Source organism: Harpia harpyja, chromosome 22, assembly GCF_026419915.1.
Source record: "Harpia harpyja isolate bHarHar1 chromosome 22, bHarHar1 primary haplotype, whole genome shotgun sequence".
Taxonomy (NCBI): domain Eukaryota; kingdom Metazoa; phylum Chordata; class Aves; order Accipitriformes; family Accipitridae; genus Harpia; species Harpia harpyja.
In genome coordinates this window covers 17,637,061-17,658,720 of record NC_068961.1, presented here as the reverse complement: position 1 = coordinate 17,658,720, position 21,660 = coordinate 17,637,061, and the positions used below count along the sequence as shown (strand labels likewise).

At 41.7% G+C, this 21,660-nt stretch overlaps 1 protein-coding gene across 2 annotated transcripts in view; it reads right to left on the bottom strand.

Moving 5' to 3' along the window:
* Positions 1 to 21,328, bottom strand: part of LOC128135195 (pinopsin-like) — a 93,993-nt gene extending 72,665 nt beyond the window's left edge. The window contains exons 1-2 of one of the 2 annotated variants that reach the window (XM_052773900.1): positions 21,162 to 21,328; positions 14,785 to 15,562 (exon numbers count right to left, since the gene is read on the bottom strand). In XM_052773900.1, coding sequence (XP_052629860.1) covers positions 14,785 to 15,121 — 337 coding nt within the window. In that variant the 5' untranslated portion in view covers positions 15,122 to 15,562; positions 21,162 to 21,328. Of the gene's footprint in view, positions 1 to 14,784; positions 15,563 to 15,969; positions 16,104 to 21,161 lie in introns of those variants that run through there. The other variant, XM_052773899.1, reaches the window with a different exon arrangement.
* Positions 21,329 to 21,660: the final 332 nt, after the last annotated feature.

Sequence of the window (21,660 nt, the reverse complement as noted above, 5' to 3'; positions counted from 1 at the left end):
ATGCCTCAGTAACTGACAGAAGCAGCTGAGAATGGGTTGTGCTTCCAAAACACTATTAGCTGTATTTGGATATGCCTATTAAATATTTATAGAATAAACAGTCAAAGCAATCAAATATTCTTGCATTCGGTGACTCTTATTCTAGTTGAATGTTCCCATGTGTTTGTGATCAGATCACCATTTCCTTTTGATTTTTTCAGACATTAAAAGCACTTCTACTGATTTGAAATTGAGGAAATATTTCCCACTATCACTTGTTACACATTAGCAGTTACAACCAGTTTTTAAATGGTGGCAGTCTAGGCTTTCAAAATACAGGCTACTTCAAATAGCAACAATTTGCTTTAAATAGAAATAAAGACACCAGTCACTATTTATTGAATGCCCGTAATTATTTGTTTTCTTTTGCTTAGATGACTTATAGTCATGAGTCCATTAGAGCAGGCAATCACTCCTTTTCCTAGAGAATTCTCTTTCTGCTTAACTCTAATGGGAGTCATAGTTTAACTCCGCGCTTGAAAGAAATCACTGCAAAATCGCTATTGCATCCAAACCTGCTGGGACAAATCTGACAGCAAACATTACCGGTCCTGTTCAGTAAATCTTTCCTGCTCTTTTCTCAGCAGTCATTTCTCTGCTTCCTCCTTTGTAAAACATATCCTTCCTTTTGTGTTTGGTGATATCTTCAATACAGATAGTATGTATTACTGTCAATAGTAAAGAATTATCCTTTTTTCTTTCTTTCTTTCCATTTTTGCTGAATTTTTAAATGTGTATATGTTGTGCTTTAAGGGTGATCTTAATTCTTAGCTGTATCTTGTCACGTAACGTGCACCACTGTGCTTTTCCGCTATGTTATTAATATGCCTATCCATCAACCAACCCACCAACCACCAACTACTCCTAGTGGCATAAATATAGCAAAGAATTCCCTTTTGCATCTCAACGATACCAGCACAGTACAAAAAAACCCCGAATATTAATTTCAGTCTCATTTTCCATATGTAATGCAGGATCGCTTTGCATTCTGGAAAGCAGGCTAGCATTTGTAAATTCAGCCTCCTAAATTGGCTGCCTCCATATCCCTGTATTTGTCCCACCACCTTAGGGAAGCAGAATAAGAAATAATGTCAGCACTAGATGGAGCTCCTGTACAGCAACATCTCAGGAGAAGTCTTTGGGGCTTGTGTGCTTGTGGAAAGCAGGGATGGATGTACAGTGCTGGCGTGGCATGAGGATGCTCTCAGGGAGGTCAGGTTCACTGCAGCATCCCCATCTCCACGCCCAGGCTGTCCTGCAGGACCCCCATCTCCTGCCAGGACTGCTCCTTTGCTTTCCACCAAACGGGGGGAGATCCCCAGGACCTGCCTTCATGCCGAGCATCTGCACAGATATAACATGTAGCATGTAGTCTCAGGGTTTTTCTACATATGGGGTATAGCACCAAGTAAGCTAAGAGGTGAAATTATAGTGTATTATCATCTGCCAGCCAGGGAGCAGAACTTCCACGAGAGCACACCTAGCTAACTTCCCTCCTATGAGCCTCTGCTTTTTCACTGAATGCAACTACTCATTTTTAATAATCAAGCTTTATTTCCAGAGATTTTAAAATGATTCTGTAATCTGGGGGTTTTGGCAGTTACCATTCCTAGAGATGGAACACACTACAAATATTTACTCTACTGTGACAAGTTTCTGTCATAAGGTCTAGTGGTCAAATGGTTTTCAAAAGAACTAGCTATTAATAGGTCAATAACTATCACATCTGATAATATGAATGCAGTGTCAAAATATGTAGACCAGTCTTTACACTGCCCTTTGGCCAAGAGTTACTTGTGCAGTTTTACAACCCAGCGACCTCACATGCTATGGAGGTGGGATGAAAGACTGGAGAAGGCTGCTCCTATTTCTATCCAAGATGACTTTGCTGGCTAAAGGATGCGCAGTGAGGAGAAGTGGTATTCTCCATACCTTAACCCCTGAGAAGGACTTCAGAAGAGGAGATCTTTTGCTACATCCATTAAGAAATGGTTTGTAACTGATGCAGACAGAAATCCCTTGCAGTACATTTCATCCAACCGACGAGTCTAATTGCATACTGGATAGATTGGTGGAAATTGCACTAGAGAATATAGTAGTGGATGTATAAGGAGGTACGACATAGGGATAAGCCCGCACGCATACCATGGAGGGAAACCATCCCTCACTAATTCATTAGAGGTCCTTGGCAGCGCTGTGCAGACAGGGGTGATACATTCCATAAAATCTAGTTGGCTTTCCAAACAGCTCTGACTAGCCCAGAGGCTCTTAAGGATAGTAAGCTACCTTGCAATAACAGAGATCTTCACATGCATAAATAATTGATTAGAGGCAGGAAATAAAGAGCAGGAGAAAATAATTAGTTTTCTCAATGCAAACTGTGGCCAGCAAAGTCCCCTATGGATCTGTACTAGGCCCTGGGTTATTCATCACATTAATAAATGATCTGGAAAAGATGGTAAAGAGTGAAGTTTGCTGATTATACTACACTGAGTAACTCAAAATCAACAAAAGCTGATGCGGAGTACTGCAGAACACCCGCATGAAACTGAGTCACTGAGCAGATGAAATGCAATACTGATGTAAACTGCCATATGTGGAGAAAAACAGCCCTAGCTTTAAATACACAGCGATTGTTTCTGACTGACTTACTGCTCTACAAAGAGAGTTATGATAGATAGCTTTATGCAAACCACTTCCACTAAGCAGCAATGCTCAGCAGCATTTAGAAAAGCAAACATCAGGGCTTATTAGAAAAGGAAAACAGAGAAAAGAAGAGAAAATATGAAAAGGTAGATGGGGGAAGATTATTTAGCGTTTCTCATAATACAAGAACTGGGTTTTCAAGTGAAATCATCAGGTTGCAGACTCAGAATTAACAAACAGGAGAAAGTACTTTTCTTTGTGTAGCGCATAGTACATAGTTAATAAGTGGAATTCCTTGATATATTATGTTGTACATACCAAAATTTTGCAGGGTTCCCGAGAGCGAGCGGCCTGGGAGATAAAGCCAGAAAGACCCATTAGACTCAAAAGTACTACTTCAGGGATGAAGTCCCTACACCAAAAATCACAGGCTGCTAGGACTACGTACTGGAAAAGTATCATTGGATACTGAAAGTTATCCTAACTTTAAGTTTAGTATTTTTGAATGGCAAATACTTAGTATGGATATACACAACCCTTCACAAGGCACAACTATTTTTTGTTATTAAAGTGATAAGAAGAAACAATTACAGCACAGTAAGAGGCAATTACCAGCTTGTATCTACTTTTAATATTTTTTTCCCAAAGGTCTGAGTGCTCCCAACCCCAGAAAAGGTATTAACACTTGTAAAACTCCTACTCGTTCTCATCCTCAAATTCCTTGTTAAACACCCCTTGATGCACCGACCAATAGAGAAAAACTGTTATACAGAGCAAACCAGATGGTGGTATGTCTACTGCTCTTATCACAAAGAATATTAAGCTATGGCTTTGTCTTGGCTCATAACCTGCTTTCTACCCATTAGGAAAAGCCCATTTAAATCCTGACTGGCATATTTATCTGGCAGCCTTTCATCCTACTCCTGTGATGCAGTCTTTGCCAAGGATATTAAATAGAAATACACTTCCAGTTTTAAGAAATACACACAGTAAAGCAATCCTCGACATCCTCACGCAGCTGGTGCTGGACCTCAGCCCTCTTGTGCTGCCACACGCTCTTTCTCTGAAGACTGAGCAGACCAAAAGCAGAGCAAAATTGGGCAGTTTGGATAAATTAAGGCAAACTGCTTGGATTTGTTACAAAGACTCGCACGAAGAAGAGCTGCTTTGTGCACCATAGTCAGTGTACAAAACATACACATAATACCCACCCAAATACCATATAGATACTCCACCCTTTCATTAAGAGGCAGAATTTGTAACTCCTCATCCCTACGGTATTACTTCCTACCCCAGAACCGTTTCTAATTAACTCCTGCTAAACTCACACCGGGGCAGATGGCTCAGCCACGGAGATGGCCATCGGCCTCCCGCGCGGTGCCGGCTCCGCTGCCGGCGGCGGAGGGGAAGGCAGCGATCCCGACCACCGCGCGAGATCCCCGCTCCAGGACATTCTGCCTTCTGCCGCCCGCTGCGCAGCGCGCCAACAGCTTCCATAATTTCATTAGGGTGATTAAACGTGTCAGCGCAAAGAGGTCCCCCAGTAACATCATAAACGTCCTGAATGCAGAACAGAAATTACCCACAAACTGTAAATTCGGCAAACAATAATGCTTCAGTGCACATATGCACGTAAGAATTAACTCTGATGCAGACCCAACTGTATTCAACCACTGTGTGCTCTGAAATTTTCATAAGGACAAGTTGAAGGGGATTATCTGTGTTTTTGTAAAATTCATACCATTTCTTAGCTCAAAGCAAATCTTGCCAGATGTTAGCGTGCTATTTCAGTACTATCTCAGAGGTCTGTACTAGACTCAGAAAACACTTAGATATCAAGCAATAAAATGTCACGTATGTGAATTAACTAATGGGTTTGAATCGTAGAAATTATTAGAGTCCTAATCTAAGCAAAGTTTTACATTGCTGTTGATTTTTAAAGATGACAAAACTAATCCTTATGAAAGATTTTCACAATCAAGTCTGCTTTAATCTACCCTTTCTTTCTGACAGTTATTTGGTCCTGAACAAATTTCTGTTGTTATAAATCTCTACAAAAATAATTCAGCATAAACCAGTTTCCAGCTATTGACTCATCTGAAGCCTGTTCACTTTGATCCCTTCTTCCCACAGTTATCCGCTATTTCTGCTCTGGATTGCATTAGTGAAACCAATAGAAACAATAGAACAATAGGGGGGGAAAAAGAAAGGGAATAGAAAATACAACTGAAAAACAACAGTAGAAAATTAGCACTTAGTGAACGTCTGCCTCTAATAAAACACTGCGCAATATATGTAAAGATTTACAGCTTACCCCGGTGAGTCATTAGCCTTCTGCATTGTGGCTGCTATACTTTCATGAGGAATGGCAGAAGTTTGTATCTGGCCATAGGATGAGACTGTACCTCCAACATATTGGCATCTGTCTGTGAAATGGGTTTAAGAAACCACAAACGGGAGAAGTAACGTAATTTTACCACATTTTTGGGAAGACCTGTTGGCTGAAATAGCCCAGAGCAATTGAGCCCCATGCTGATAGCTGGCGTGAGAAACCTTCAGCTGAAGGACGTGAAGTCTGGCACTGTTATAAAAAGTAGTTTTACAGACGGTGCCCGGGTGCCCTTGATGAGAGGCGTTACCGTCCGGACCTCCGAGAGCTGCGAGGGGAGTCGAGCAGCCCCTTGTACGGGGTGAACGCTCGCTCGTCTGCCTGCCCTGATCCACGCCGGGCCAGCACGGCACGGGCAGAGAGAGGGGCAACCGGGTCCCAAAACCACCCAGGAGTCAAAACACGGGGACACTTCTCAGAGAAGGAACGGAGGGATGTCAGGGGGAAGGAAGCGGCTGCCTGGAGTGGGGCTCCCTTGCGTTTGCTGTCTGCAAATATCAAATGTTCCCCCTGCCTGTATCAATTATGGGAAAATTTACAGCAGCCAGAGGTCATTTCAACTTAGTGTTAAACCAAAAAAACCCAACCCACAACAAAACCGAACCCACAAACCTTCCAGTAATAGGAGGCATTTGGATTACTTAAGTAGTGAATCATGTTAGCTGTGAAATCAACAGAAACAATAAGTGGTCTGCAAATCAATAGAGGCTGTAGTTTATTAACTTGTTAGACATTTACTCTGGTTTCAGAAACAGTTTCTCAGCTACTGTTGATACCTACAAAAATACAAATATAAGCAGGATAGCTCCAGCTTTCAAAGAAACTTATTTTTCCATGTCAGCACACTCTTTTAACAAACTACTGCAGATTATTTTCTCATCTTAATAGACATTTCTAATCCGAAAAGTGGCAGATGCACAAACAGAAAAAAACCCCAAAACCAAAAACCCTTTAGGGATTACTTTAAGTATGAAGTATTGGCCACAGCTGAGAAAAAGGGGAAAAAATGAAATTGATAGTTATTACCTATTACTGTGTCATTACTTGGAACTATGCCAATGGTCCTGTATCCCTTTTATCACTGAAAAGCCTGTAAGTATTCATTTGCTTACTAGACTGGAAGATATAGCATTCTGCTTAAATGCTTCCTAAAAAGAAATGGACATAGAAAATGACTGTAATCAGTTAAGAAAAAGCCATTAGATATATAACTTGGATTTAAATAGGCAGAGATAATATCCTCTCTCTAGTATACTTCAGAGACTACAAATGAAGTTTAAAAGTTTTCAAAAAAATTACCAAATTCTGTTCAGGTGTGTCAGCACGCACATGGTTTTAGGAGTTACTAGAGGTTATTAAACACATAGTTAAATAGAATATGATTTAATAGCCTTTCTCAAGCAAAGTCCATTGCTCTCTAATACAGTTTTTTGGATTGAATATTGCTTATTTACTGGGTTCTAGTTTATTTCATTTTACCCACTGAGGGACCAGAAAGCCAGCTGCATTTTAATAACATATTTCTTCACATGTGTGTGGCCTGACTACGGGCACAGCTGGTTTCTGCTTTTTCCTTAAAGGAATAGAAAACCGACATCAGGCATAGCGTTGCCTAGCTTAATGCCGTGACCCAGGATTAGGGAAAAGGGCCTGCAAATGTAACTGCAAATGATTAAACTTACCTGCTGACAGAAATGCTCTTCCATCATCTCCAACACAACTTACAGCCATGACCTTTTAGACCCAATTCACCATCAGGATAATTTTACAAGAAATCCGATGTGGTCTTTGCCTTTAAGCTCCTATTCCAGGTCTCTATGTAAAGTGATGTTATTTGTCTACCTCCTTGCATAAAGTCCTTAGCGTTCTGCAACACATGGACATAACGCAGAGCGAGGTCTCAGAGCCAAAAATATGCAACTGAAGAGCAAGCATGGCTGCTCAATAAGGAAGCATCAAACACCGGCAGAAATTGGCAGTCACTTGCACGTGCACAGAAGCACGCTTGGGGCATGGGCAGAACATTTTTTACAGACCATAAATTAGCAACACATGGACAGCTACGTATGCACAAAAAAAAGCCAAAGGAATTATCAATTTCCTTACGGAATTCTTCTGTCCTTCTGTCCCTCTTTCCAGGGACACGTACGCAAGCTGCTGTCCACCCTTCACTGTTGATATCTCTGCATGGTTTTTGCTGTTTTCTTTTGGTCAGGCATTAGGAAAATAGGCTTTAGATTATCATACACCAAAACACAGTAGAAAACGTTAAGGATGGCAGCCAAGGGAAAATACGATGAGTCAACCTACACGTGGCTGCTGGTGCAAGCTGAGGGCACCGAGGCATCAGCGACCTGTTCAGAGCACCCTCCAGCTCCTGTTAGAGCCATGTGCTCGAATTTCTGCTGTGCTGAAAGCTGGGAGGGGTGAGGAGGAGGGAGTGGGGGGGTTCTGGAGCACCCCACAGTCCCACTGCAGTATGGTGTGGAGATGGGGCTCGGCTGGGGCTGCCCAGACCAGGGGAGGGAGAAGCAACCATGCCTGGTAATGCAGACACCAACCGCACACCGCAGGATCTGACCTAACACCGTTAGCAACAACACCCATGGTCTGTGATGACTTAAAAACACGGGAAAATTGAATGAGACCTTAGGCGATGCTCTGCTGTAAGGAAGGCAAAATCTTCTCTTATCCTAAACCAGCGTTAAAGCACCTACCAGAGTGAAGTCTCTGATTTAAGGAATAACATTCAAAGCATGACATTAGGTCTTCCGTTTCCACTTTCTCTGCATGGCGTGATTCCTTCTTTATCAGGTTTTTCAAAACTTTTGCCTAAGCTGACTCCCAGTTTCAAGCACTTCAATTGAACACAGAAGCCCAGTACTTGTGCTCTATAAATTATCTGTAAGAGCGGACAGCATTTTCCCTACATGATGAATGTGGGATCTCAAGCTCTGAAAGAGGACTTGGGCACCTCTTCATGGAAACACAACAGATGTCTTCCAAATACCCACTCTTGGACAACTATTCCAAGTGATTTCAACATTGTACAGTGTTTAATACCTATAGGAACTAGAAATAGCCTAAGAAATAAACCCAACATCCAGGAAGAAGACACTGAAGTGGGGAGGGAATTATAAGCAAAAGTAAGAAAATGACAGAAAGAGAAAAGGAGCAATAAGCACCTTATTTGTGATGGTCATCTCATGACTCCAGGGAGGTACAGAGTAAATGTCTACCCCTGAGCTTGGGCTCCCTTCATAGATGGTGGAGATAAAGGGGCACTTGTAGGACATAGCTCATATCACCCTGAAGAGAATATCTCAAATACGTCAGACAATTTGCATGCTGGCAGTACAAATTTGTTTTTCTATTGATTATAAAAGCAGCCTGGGGGATTGGAAAGTGTCTAGGTTTAGTCAGATGATTCCCATCTGTCTCTAAGGGGTTCAGCATTTCATTTTTCCATGTAAATATGACCCTCAGAAGTGTATTTAATAATATACCACTACCTCATTGATTAATTATTTAAACAAAAAGAATAGCAGGCTAACTTCAGTTTCCCTAGAGAGGGGATGCCAAAGAGGAATTCAGATTACATATCTCCTGAATAAGTACTTTTGTGTTTCCATTTACTATACAATCTAACGCGTATCAGGGCAAACCATCAGCTGTACCACTGTATTAAAATAAGTAAAGCCCCCTGGGTAATGACAACATTTGCCCTTTTTTAGATAAAGGAACTGTAAGCACCTTTGACCTATTCCCATTAGTCAGACCCCTTTTTTTCCCCCTCTCTTTGAACCAGCAGAGTATTTCTGATACAGAACAACTACCTAGGAAAGTTTGCATGGGTCATGCTGGCTGCAGGCATAACAGAGTCTGCGCACTTCAAACAGCGAACAGTTTTGGGGCCTGATGCAGAACTACATTTTCCTAAACATTACTGATTAGTTGTGCTTGCTACCAGCTTTATGTACAGAAATATCACTTTTAATCCCATCCCAAGCCCACCGGAGAAGGAGCTATCCCTGTTCAGTGGGCAGGTGAGGAGCTGCTAAGGGTGGGTTTGCACTAGGAGGTGAGTACTTGCTGTATCAGGGCTCAGAAAACTTCAGGCTTGAGCTGTTGCAGGATCAAGCCAAGGGAGATTACGTCTTTACTCCTGGAAATAAATGTGTCTTCTCACAGAAGAGCCATTCATTTCACCTGGGGTATCGACTGCATCTCGTAAGCAGAGCATTTCCAGTACGTTAGAACTCTGTACTCTAAATTTAAGCACCTTAGTTTAGTGCAGTGAATCTAAGCCACAGCATATAAAATCAAGGTAAAAGATTAAGAAGAAAATTATTTGTTTAAGGTCACAAGGCAGCTGAACTTTAAAACAAAATCATGAGCAGCTCTGTTTCTCATTCAGCGTGTTCTCTGGCAGTTTACAAAGGAATTAATCAATAACTGCTTTAATGTGACTGAAAAGATTATCTACCCATATAGTTGAGTACTATGGGGTTTCTAAAAAGATTAGTTTTAAAGTCCTCATTCAGATACGACCTTGGTTTATCAAAGGACATAAGGACACATATACATGCCTTACTTCGGTTAGAACAGGTTTAAGAACGTAGCCCTCTGCATCCAGGACGCCGTGGGGGAAGACACGGCCTCGAATCACACAGCTTTCACATGGCATAGGCTTCTCTGTGTCCTCTTACATAGTGATGTTCACTTCCACAGCACTAATCTGAATTTGTTTTCTAAAATGAAAGATTGGAATCAACTTCTCAGGCAAACTGCCAGCTATTTTAACTACCATAAAGGTTGAGGAAGAGATAACAACCAGCAGACACCTGAAAGCACGAGCTAAGAGTTCAACAGTCACAAAAATATCCCTGCTAGTGACGTGCCTTGAAATTTTTCCAGCATTAGAATCTAATGTTAGAGTTCCTGAGCCAGAGAGCGCTTCATCTTTCCCGTATGTATTAATCTATTTAATATTTAATCCTGATGTGGCATGACATAAAGTAGCAATTCTGAAAATGAACTCCCCAAGTCATCTGAGCCCAAATTCTGCCTGTCCTACATGTTTGGACAGTCTACATTAGTGCAAGTATCTTGGGAAAAGATTAATGTTTCTGAAAGTTTTTATCTGTCCAGAGATTTGAAGGGTTTAATAAGGCACTGGAGAGATTACGTGTGAGATGGTCAAAGCTGCGTGACAAACTTCATCTTAGGATGGCATATCACTTTGTGTATATATGGTCTCTATGGGACCGTGTTACTAAATAATGTATTTTTCCTAAAATAATATCTAATGCTTAATCATTTCATGATAGATGTAACAGTTCTTATTTCAGCTTGCTTGCAAAGTTTACTCAGAGTTCAGCTGGGAAAATGCATCCTGTCCCTGTGTCCCTTTCCATGTTTGCTTAAATCTATAACCATGAGCCTGTGAAACCATGGCTAAGTGGTGGGTAATGGGAGCAAATTTAGCAAATCCATCCATTTCCCCAACTCAGCGACATGTGCAGTTTCCACTGCTGTGACCTACTTGACAGAGCTGCAAACATGCACAAGGACCAGGGTAAAATCATTTACGCTGGGAACAGCCCATGCTGTTCTTCCTCTAGCTCCATCCCTAATGGTCCCCCAGATCAAGACCCAACAACTCTTACACTTCCTAGCAGGTCTCATGACATTTAATGTTCTCCTTAAAATCTCCATTACATGCTTATTGATCAGCATCTGCACTTCCCATTAGCTTCTAAAACTTCTGCTTTCTGTGAATGGTTTGAAATCACAAAGCAGACGTGTGGAAAGCAGCAAGTAAATAAACCAAACACCTACACTTTGTCCGTATTTTTTTCCATTGTGCCCATGGTAACCCCCTGGTGCTGGCTCTTGGGTCACGGTTTTTAAGTGCCTGGGGTAGGCAATGGATTGCCCAGTAAAGAACTTACAGCTCGATTCCACAGTGAGCGACATCGATGTACATTCTGCTGTCGATGTTGCTGGGAGGAGAATCAGATCTGCTTTCCAGATGATCTCCCAGGGCAACAGTTACGTGATTTTAAAAATGGTAAGACACTTTAGAGAAAAAAAGAGTGGTCTCTCACCATGCATTTACATTTGAAACAAATCTCAGCTTCCTACTTTCACTGGCTCAGGTTTCATCCAGGCCACAGACCTGGGGGATAATACCTTCACTCTCAATTTGGTTTTAAACAGGAAGAAGGAGGTTTTCATAGCATCACAAAATGAAGTGGGAGGGAAAAAAAACCCAAAACCCACTAAAATACAGTCCTTCTCAGAAGCCTTTTTAGAAAGAATAACATTTAAAAATATTTTAACAGTTTGAAGTTGGCTTAGGTGTGTTCTACTCATCACCAAATACCCACCAAGTCATGAGGATTAGTTGCCCACTTAAAATTTCTTCATGATTTAGGAAAATACTGCAGTTTAAAAAGAAAGGTACGTGCCTTCATTTGGTACAAGAGAGTGCAATTCTACTGAAGCCAGTGAGCTTACTGTAACATCATCCGAAATCCTGGCCCTATACTGACGTTTATCCCAGTAGGATAGGATCTATCCCATGAGAAAAAAAAGGAACAGATAAGAATACTGAAGGATTTATTCTTACAAAGCTTGATGTTGAACTTCAGTTCTTAATTACCTTTCCTACTACACATCTCTATGCTGGACCCCGAGCATTAGGACCGTTCCTCTTAGCCTCGATGGGCCAAAATCAGACATGAGGCACAAAGGAGGGTAAGCTAATTTTTATCAAATAGGAAGTACATAATTTTGGGGGGGAATAGCTAAGGGACTGCAAGAAAGTGTAAATAACACAAAGAAATGTTCTCCTGCCAGCCTATTTTGCCATTTCTGTGTTCTTACATGCTCCTTTTACACCATAGCCTCATACAGTATTTTGTGGTCTTTGTGGCTTTTGCATTTATGTTTATAAATCTAATCAGCCTTGCCACTCACAAGGTAGTCACAGTGATCAGGCCAAAGGCTATGATCTAAACTGGACTACTTAGGTGTCAAAAAATCCTCCTGCTGACAAAAAGCTTCCTTATCCTCTGTAACTACACTGCACCAATCAGTGAGGTCTTAAGCCACCAGCTTATGACACAGAATATACTTGATTTTCTGCCTCCTGAGTTTCTGAATCACTTTGATAAGTTTTATACAATTTTTCCAAAGTCCACAGAAGACAAGGAAAATAATCATACAATGAATAAGATGCTATTTTTTTTTTCTTTGAGCAATAATACCTGCAAGTCTCAATAAAAAGCTCACAACTCTCTCACGTCACTTTCCAATAGTCAAAAAAACCCCAACACCATTCCATTCAATGGATCCTGGTTCAGTCTGTGATGTTTACAGCACACACTGAATGCAAAAAAAGAAAAAAAAAAAATCATATACCTAAGCATTTTCTTTTCAAGTGCTATGAAGTCCTGGAAAAGCTATCAACACACTGCACACCTACAGTAGCTCTTTTTTAGCACACTTTGGAGTACAAAAATTCAAAAAACCTGATGAATAATGGTATTTATTGGCAGATACAATCTATCCATAGAGACTTATAAATGTTAGGCAACTTCCTACTATTATTTGCTTTTACTCATGTTATTTTCCAATGAACATTTTTTAATTATAACCCTGCAAGCAAACTTCTTCAGTATGCCCTTTATACACACTAGTGAAAGAAAGAATGTTGTGAGCGCTGCAGGACTTTGAGAAAAGAATTGCAAAAGAATTTTTTCAACACTGTCCCGAGAAGTTTCTATGTGCACAGTTCAGTAACTACCTGCATTTAGGCTGCCCAAAATACCCTGCTGACAGCACCAACACCACTCAGAGGAGCTGAAGTCACCTTCGGCATTCTGGGTTTTGTGGTTTTCTTTGCTTGCTTGTTCCTTGATGATCTAATCACTTTTAAGAATTATACCAGAAACTCTCACATGAACACAGATATCAGAATAGCACAGAAATCTGCACTCTTGCCATCCATCTGATGTATACAGAAGATCTGACTTAGAAGAATTATCCCATAAGCAAGTCACCCCAGGAGAAACTTACCCATTTGCTGGTTTAATTCCACAGTTCCCAGGATGGTAACACACAGGTATCCTGACAGAAGCAGGCTTGAAGGGCACCTTCAACATACTTTTGTTCTAATCCCTTAAACAAGTACCTTTTTTCTCCCCTCCCTTCAAATGTTATTCTCCCATCCCACCCCTAAATAATAAAAAGGAGGCTAAATCAAAGGATGGAGACAACCCAGTCCTAACCTCTTTCTCCCTGAGAAGACTAGTTACCGAAATACTGCAATTCATAAAATTCACAAAAATGGAAATGAAATGTGGAAAGAGAAGACACGTCGTTCTGCTCTGCACAGACCAAACCCAAACCAGCCGGTCAAAACAAGCCAAGGTACTGTTGATAATGGGGTCTATTTTTGGATGGCCAAAGTCAGTGCTTTTATGTTACACAACACTGCTAAGTCCTGAGAGCTCGCTTTGGGCAAAACAGCAGTTTCCCACGGGAAGCTGCTAGGCTGAGTTAACTCCCATCCCTGGAGCACACGTTTGAGGAAGGGAAGGGTACCGGCGACCACACCATTGGAAACAGCGAGAGCTTATAATTCAGGTAGAAAACGTGGCTTTGGAGCCGCAGCCTGACTCTACATCAAGGGCTGCGGGAGCACTTCTGGGACCAAAGTGCCTGCACGAGGCGGACCGCAGCTCCGGGCTGGGAGAAGAGCCAGGGATGCGCTCGGTCCTGGCCTGGGGACCTGGAGGCTCCAAAGCAAGTGGGAGCTGGGCCAGGTCCCCCAGTCCGGTTGAGGTAAGGATCACGTCTAGATGTGCACCCACAGGCCAGTTTATGCTTTAGTGGACCCTTTTTTTGAATGCAGGAATAAATGCAGAAAGGGTCACTGCTTGGTGATGTAATTCTTAAGGCGACGGGACTTTTTCCTTTATCTTATTTAATAATTAAAATAATTTTCAGTTAAAACACTTAAATCTAGCAGCGCAAAAGCTGGCTGCAGGAAAATCTTGTCTGGACAGAAGAAGAATGCTGAACACTGTTTCACCGCGACTTTGATGCACACTGACTCTTTCCAACAAATCTATTCCTATGACTTAATTTGCTATTGAATCTGCAAGTATGTAATTTTAAAATAAAGATTTTGCTTCGGGGGAGAACAAAAAGCATCTAATGATGAAAACTGTCATTATCTGGGACATGAGGGAGTTCATACTATAGATTGATAGATAATTACAAATGGTAAATGGAATACTTTCAGGAGGCTTTGCTCATGACAGAAGCAGCACTGAGGGGCCTGTAGTTTAGTGTTGGCACAGATTTTCCTGAAAATGAGGGAAGTATTATATATGTCCATACACTTAGTCGAGCTCCTTCCAGTGGCTTGCCTCTTTCTAGATGCCATTTTTAGCTCTTAAAAACAAGTCATTTCAAAAAATGGGATGCATTAGGAAATACTTATCAGATCTGTGCTATTCTTTCCTAGTCTGTTGTAAAAATGTTTTAAACCATCCATTTCGCTTGTGTTTGACCATAACAAGGCAATAAAAGGATTCTCCTATTTACCACTGAGCAGCGATCAGCTAGCTCATCAAGTTGCTTCACGTACCAGCGTTCAAAAGAATAGGATAAGAGAATTATCATTGAAGCCTTACCAAAGCAGGAATTGACAAAGCCATACCACCTACAACCATGCTCCCCTCCAATCCATTTGCCGTGGATGTTAGATGCAAAACTGAGGGTAGTGCCCGAGATGCACACTAACATGTCGCTGATACTGATGTTCAGGAGGAGCATGTTGACTGGGTTACGGAGGGTTTTAAACTTGCAGAAGAGGATGAGGACAATCAAGTTATTCAAGAAACCAAAAAACAAGATAAATCCAAGAAAAACAGCCACTACTGTGTGCCCATTTCGTGAGAGTCCAGCCCTTGGCTCAACAGGATCTGTAGGTGCACCAAAGCTCAGGTTGTATGTCCAAGAGTGGTTCATTTCGGACTTTGACGGGGATAGATGAGGGCAGAGACGGCAGATGCCCTGTGCTGAAGTCCTCCAGCAGTTTCCCAGAAGCGTCCCTCCATTACAGGTCAAATCATCTCAGGATTCTTGCAGTCTTCACTCAGCTGAGATACCTCTTGGATGGTTACGCAGGTGTGAAATACTGTATTGCAGCACAGGAGTGTTTTCTTGCACTGTGCCTTCCCAGCGGTCAGCTCTGCAGCTAACTCCAGGACAGCAAAACCAAGCAAACAATCATCTCAAATTCACCTTAGTTAGTTAAACCCAGGATCATGTTAGATGATCTTTTTTTGAGGCTCAGAATGGAAGGTGACTTAAAAAGGTGCTTCAGCATGGTCTCTTCCTTCAGAGCAAATGGGCAGCCCTTCTATCAATGGGCAGCTACCGTTGTTTCCTCTGACAGTGGGTGTCCTTCTGAAAATAGAGAAGAAAACAAAACAACCTTTTCCATACCAAGACCAAAGTAGGTACCTAATTTTATAACAGTTCCTCCCTTTTTGAGCTGTAACAAGTATTTCTCAGTCTTTCCAGTTTTCTCTCTGATTTTCAACAGAAAAATCCGTTTGCGGACATTTCCTTGTTCTAAACAGTTTTTTTTCCTAGCTCACAGTTTAGCATGAAGAAAGTTATTTGCACCTTCCTAGCAAAGTTCCTCAGGTGAGAAAATGCATGTTAAGACATATCTTTTGCAGCGGCTTCCCAGAGGAAGAACTGTATCTTCCTCCACATCGAGTCAATCCACACCAAGCAAAACTTCAGTCTTGGCCAGACCTTAATTAAAATGATGAAAATTTTAGGAGAAGGAGAAAGAATTTCCTTACCCAGAAAGACTAATTTCGAGCGCAGTCCCTGAAGCTCTCATGTGCTTACAAAGGTTGGCAGAGCTGTGATATCAAGTTCACTTCTCCCACATTTACCAGTGGACAGATGTTCTCCTTCATTATTTATAAAGCAGCCAAACACCCAAAGCCTCACGTCTCCCCCCCACCACACACGTGAACTTGTATATCCACAAGCAGCGACTATGATGTGTGTGTCTGTCGTGAAGCAATAGCAGAGTGCTTAATGTGGATGCGTAACTGCTTAGCCAGCCTTCTGCATGGTTGCAGGCAAATTCTGCCCAGACATTTCTATAAGAACAGAGATGGATAGATATATATATCTGTATAATGTTATAGCCTGAACTAAAAAGTATGAAAACTTTTCTTTCAGGAGTCATGTAATCTTAGAATGATTACACGCATTTCAAAATCTTCCGTATTGCTCCTAACCACTGCTTTTTGGAAATTGTCTCATAGGAAAAGATGTGTTAACCAGCTGGAAAGATGAGAGTTCAGAGATTACTGAAGATGGAGAGATTGTTTGGTTTTTTTCTTTTAACATATCCCTGTGTCATAGTGAATGTTTATAGCACGTATTTCTTCTTACTATTTCCTTACTTTCACAAAGTCACTGTGCTAAATATGTCTCATTGCTGCAGTGGTTTTGAACTCTGATGCATACAGTCTGTCTTTGCTTCCTCTTGTGATGACTAAATTATGTACATTTTGTAAACCTTCTACTTTTAGGTCGCTCACAATCTGAAATGCTGATGCGTTCTGCTTTTTTCCCCCACTTAGGAGGTACACGGTAATTTAGACTGGTAAGAGTCTCAGGTGGCATATCTAAGAGAAAGAACATTTGAAATCCTCTTTCTACCATTTTGGAAAAAAAAATTATCCCCTGTCCAATTCTGGTTGCAGTTTATAGAAGGAAACTAACTGGGACTAACCATCGATACACTTTAAATTTACTCATAATTGTGTTTAAAGGAACAGAGTTAAAGTTTAGTGGAAAAAAACACAAACGAAAGAACAGCTCATTAAAAAATAATGATGCTGAGTGTTTCTCAGTCACTAACTGTATGACTGAAAAGGCAAACAGCTGTGCTTTTTTTTTTTGTAGGAGAAAAGCACGGTGGCATTGTGCTGAAGGAGAACTTCAGAAGGAAGAAAGAATTCACAGGAAAAGAAGACGTACAGTTGTCCTGGTTTCAGCTGCGATAGAGTTAATTTTCTTCCTAGTAGCTGGTACAGTATTATGGTTTGGGTTCAGTATGAGAAGAACGTTGATAACACACTGATGTTTTCAGGTGTTGCTCAGTAGGGTTTAGATCAAGTCAAGGATTTTCCAGCTTCTCCTGCCCAGCCAGCAAGAAGGTTGGAGGGGCACAAGGAGTTGGGAGAGGACACAGCCAGGACAGCGGACCCAAACTGGCCAAAGGGGTATTCCATATCATGTGACGTCATGCCCAGTATATAAACTGGGGGGAGCTGGCCTGGGGGGATCGCTGCTTGGGAACTAACTGGGCATCGGTTGGTGAGTGGTGAGCAATTGCATCGTGCATCACTTGTTTTGTATATTCCAATTCTTTTATTATTATTGTAATTTCATTATTGTTATTATTATCATTATTATTTTCTTCCTTTCTGTTCTATTAAACTGTTCTTATCTCAACCCACAAGTTTTACCTTTTTTTCCAACTCTCTCTTCCATCCCACTGGATGGGGGGGCAGTGAGTGAGCAGCTGCATGGTGCTTAGTTGCTGGCTGGGGTTAAACCACGGCAACAGTGAAATAAACAGTAATTAATAATTTGTAGATTTTTTTTTTTTTAATAATTCTGCTTACACCCTAGCTTCTCCCAAACTAATCTATTCTTTTTCCATCACTTCAAAGACAGTTTTGCCTAATCTGTTTGCACGTGACTGTTTACTGAGGAATGCGACTAAGGTCAGTTCTATCTGCTCCTCCCTTCTACAAAGCATATTGCAGAATCTGGCTTCAAAATCTGAAGAGACTTAAGTCTGATTTACATGCAGATTAATTTCAGTTACAGATGCAATTTGTTTTTCCAAGCTGAAGTGGTTACACCTAGATAATCTGTAGCAAAGACTATAGTATGCCACCAGAAATGTTTCTATGTGGAAATTAACTTCACCAGAATAATCACAGACAAAAGGTCTGAGTAATGTTATCGTTAAAGCATCGCAGCCTTGGTGTTAAAGAAAGCCAAAGGTTATAATCCCCTTAGCAAATATGACCAACTTTATATATGTATCTCTATTCAGCTCAAAATATAAATAATAAAATGTAGCTCTTTTATACACAGTCACATACATCCTACATTTTTAAAGACATATTTAGAGTTCATATTTACAGTGCTTGTAAAAGGACATTTACTTCCTGGATGGGATTCAGCTGACTAAAATTTAGGAGTCTGACACCAGGTATGCAGGCAAAGCCCAGTGCCAAGGTCATTTCTCCAGTGACCGCTACCCAGTGGGATGAATTCTGCCCTGGTGCGCTGGGGAAGGATGCCTTAACGCCCAGGCAAGAGGAGCAGGCCCTGGCAATTCAGTGTAAGATATGTTTTTAAAAGTTAGTATACACAGTGTGAAGGTCAAGCTATGCGGCCACTTGAAATCAAAAGATGACAAAAAGGACGCACAAAGATGTGCTTTGAAAAGTTTGGGGTGATCTTAAGAGACAGGGCTCTGCATACGAAAACGGCTGAAGATCTGGGCTGTGTGGGACTAAGTCTCTTATTAGAGAGCTTAGTAGCTCAGGTATACAGTGCTAAGTTTTTTACACCTTTGGATGAAGTACAAGCCAAATTCAGATTTCAATAAAGCTTCTAAACACCCATACAAATCCCTTGAAGAATGGTCTAATTCTTACCTAATGTTAGCATTTAACTGAATAATACACATTATTGCTGAAAAACACCTGAAGATGGACTTGTGTGCTCGAAGGTTTACTTGATTTTTTTTTTCTCCAGAGAGTTCAGTTTAATAGAGTTTACTTTGCAACTCTGACAACCCTGTCTTACAGGTGACACTGCACTCCCCAGGTCTTCATGATCTAGCAGGACATCCCAAACCCTTCTAATTTCTAGCAAACTCAGGAGCTTGCAGGACTGGACTGCATCTAATTCTGCCAATTCTGCTTCTCAAAAAATGTTTAAAAAGGAAAAAAACAATAACACCTACAATTGCATTCAAAACAAATAAACGAGCATCCAGTTTGTCTCCTTGAATTTGTTTGACGGGGAATGGAAAACGTACCTAAAGTGATACAAAACATATGGCCAGGTGAAACAGGCCAAAAGTTCATTTAACGTCACCAGTTATTAAATGCTTCGTCTGTTAACTGGTTCTGACAGTAGTAATCTAAAGATACAGCAAAACAGACACCCATCACTGCTTGCACTTTTCTCTGAAGCAGTCTGTTGGAAAAAAAGGTTTCAAAAGATGTTATATCAGCTTCTGGGAACACAGACATTAATACCGAGAGTGTAAGGCTTCTTTTTGCACTTGCCACCATGCATTAGTTTGAGCAGTATCCTACACCAGTGAAGCTGGGGTTTTTTTCTCACTTTGTCCCAAATATGTACTCACTTATTGAACATATTAGCTTTAAGGGTTTAGGATTGTTTTGGTTTTTTTTCTTAAATTAATTCATTCATTATTTCTAATTGGCAGATTCTTTATCGTCTTCCCTTGCAAAGTTGTGCAACATGCCAAAGATGATGCTTTATTCACTTTAAATATTGAACAGCTGATAAAATTGCATAAAATAAATAAAATCAAACTTTGAAATCATTTTGCTAAAAAATTTACCTTACCCTTACATTATACTTACGTTATTCTCTTGTGATATCAAGGAGCTATTAAAAAACCTTATAAGCACACAGCCTTAATCAGCCTGCTGTTGAGTTCATATTAAAATCAATTTTTAAATGGTGATTTTCCTTCATTTATGAACGTAGCTTTCTACTGAAAAGTTAAAATTTAAAAAATATTCATACAATTTCAAAGACATTCCCAGCTGAAATTTTATGAAGGAGGAATCAATTTTTTGAACTGATGCCAGAATTATGGCAGGAATACTATATTTTTATGTTTTTATACACTAAACCTTGTTTTCCAGATCAGAACCTGAATTATCCTTAACGGCAAGCAACCACAATCAGAGGTATCACCTGAATTAATTTTTTCAAACACAGTTGAAAGACGGGGGGGACTGCGGGGAACTTTGCAACACTGAAGACAAAATTCTTGGACTATTTTTTCCATGCCCTAAGTCACACTGTGAGATGTCAAGAGACCCAGAGGTAGGTCTTTAGAAGTAATCTAGAAGACAGAGAGGAGGCTCCAGATGTTTAGGTACCTCCCAGCTCCCAAAACTGTGGGAGAACCTCTCGCATGCAGACTTACAGACTTACTTTTAGGCATTCACATTCATGAAAAAGACAAACAGGAAAACGAGAACAACGTGAGTGCAGAATACGTGGGATGAAGTCCACCCCTATTTGACATGTTTGAAGCCATACCACTCACTCGAGGGAAAATTCTAACAGCGTGCTACAACAGCGTGAGAAAATTGCTTTTGAAAGAAAAGCTACTTTTATATAGTAGTGTAAAAGTTAAGGCAACCCCTCCTGCGTGCGAGGAGGAATTTTTTTTGCACAGAAATAGCAGTGCTAACAGTAAATGAGACGGACCCGCTCCTGAGCTGTGCAGAAGGGCCGAGATGCTGCTGGCTGCATCCCCGGGACCACCGAGCACCCCCTCAGCTCTACCCGACCCGTCCACTTTGCATCAAGCCAAAACCTCGCCACCCGATCTCCCTTCGTGATTTCTCCTTCGCAAACTTTTTTTTACACTTATTTAGGAGGGAGCGGGGCGGGGGGAGCAGAGAAAACTGGACAAAAACCCCACCTGCATCCAGCATCTGGAGCAACCCAAGGGGGAAAAACAACCCCAAAAAAACCACTCAAGTCTTCGGCAAAGGAGCTGCGAAGCGCAGGACCCCCGGCTTCGGCACCCACCGGCCTGCACCCCCCTCACCCCCAAATCCGCAAGGCGCGACCGGCGCTCCGCAGCCGCGGAAAGCGATCGCTGCCCGGCCATCCCCCCCCGCGGGTCCCCCTCCGCCCCCGCGGATCCCCCTCCGCGCAGCAAGGCGCTTACTTTCCGCGGGTTGGATGCGGTGGGGGTTCACCCCTCCCTTCTCCTTCTCCCTTCCCAGGCGGGTCGAGAAGACATCCAACTTCGGGCTGGCGGGGGAGAATAAATAGAGTCTTTAAATAAATTAAAAAAAAAAAAAAAAAAAATTAATTAATAGAAATAACACCGAGGGATGCTTTCCACCGCTCCCGCGGGCGGACTCCCCGCAGCCGCCGCGCTCCGCCCGTAGCGGGGCGGTGCTGCAGCCCGGGCCGCCCCCCCCGGGATGAAGGGGGGCACCGGGGATGGGGGACACACACACTCAGTGTCCCCCCATTTTGGGAGCTTGTCCTGCTGCAGGGATGCTCCCCTCCTGGCCTCCCCCCTCCCAGGTTCTGCGTCTCTGGTCGCAGGTTTGCACAGGTCTTATTGCTATAAAAGTCTTTTTTTTTTTTTTTTTTCCGGTAAGCAAGCAGGTATGACTACCTGTTCAGCAGCAGATCAGGAATGCAGTTTAAAAATG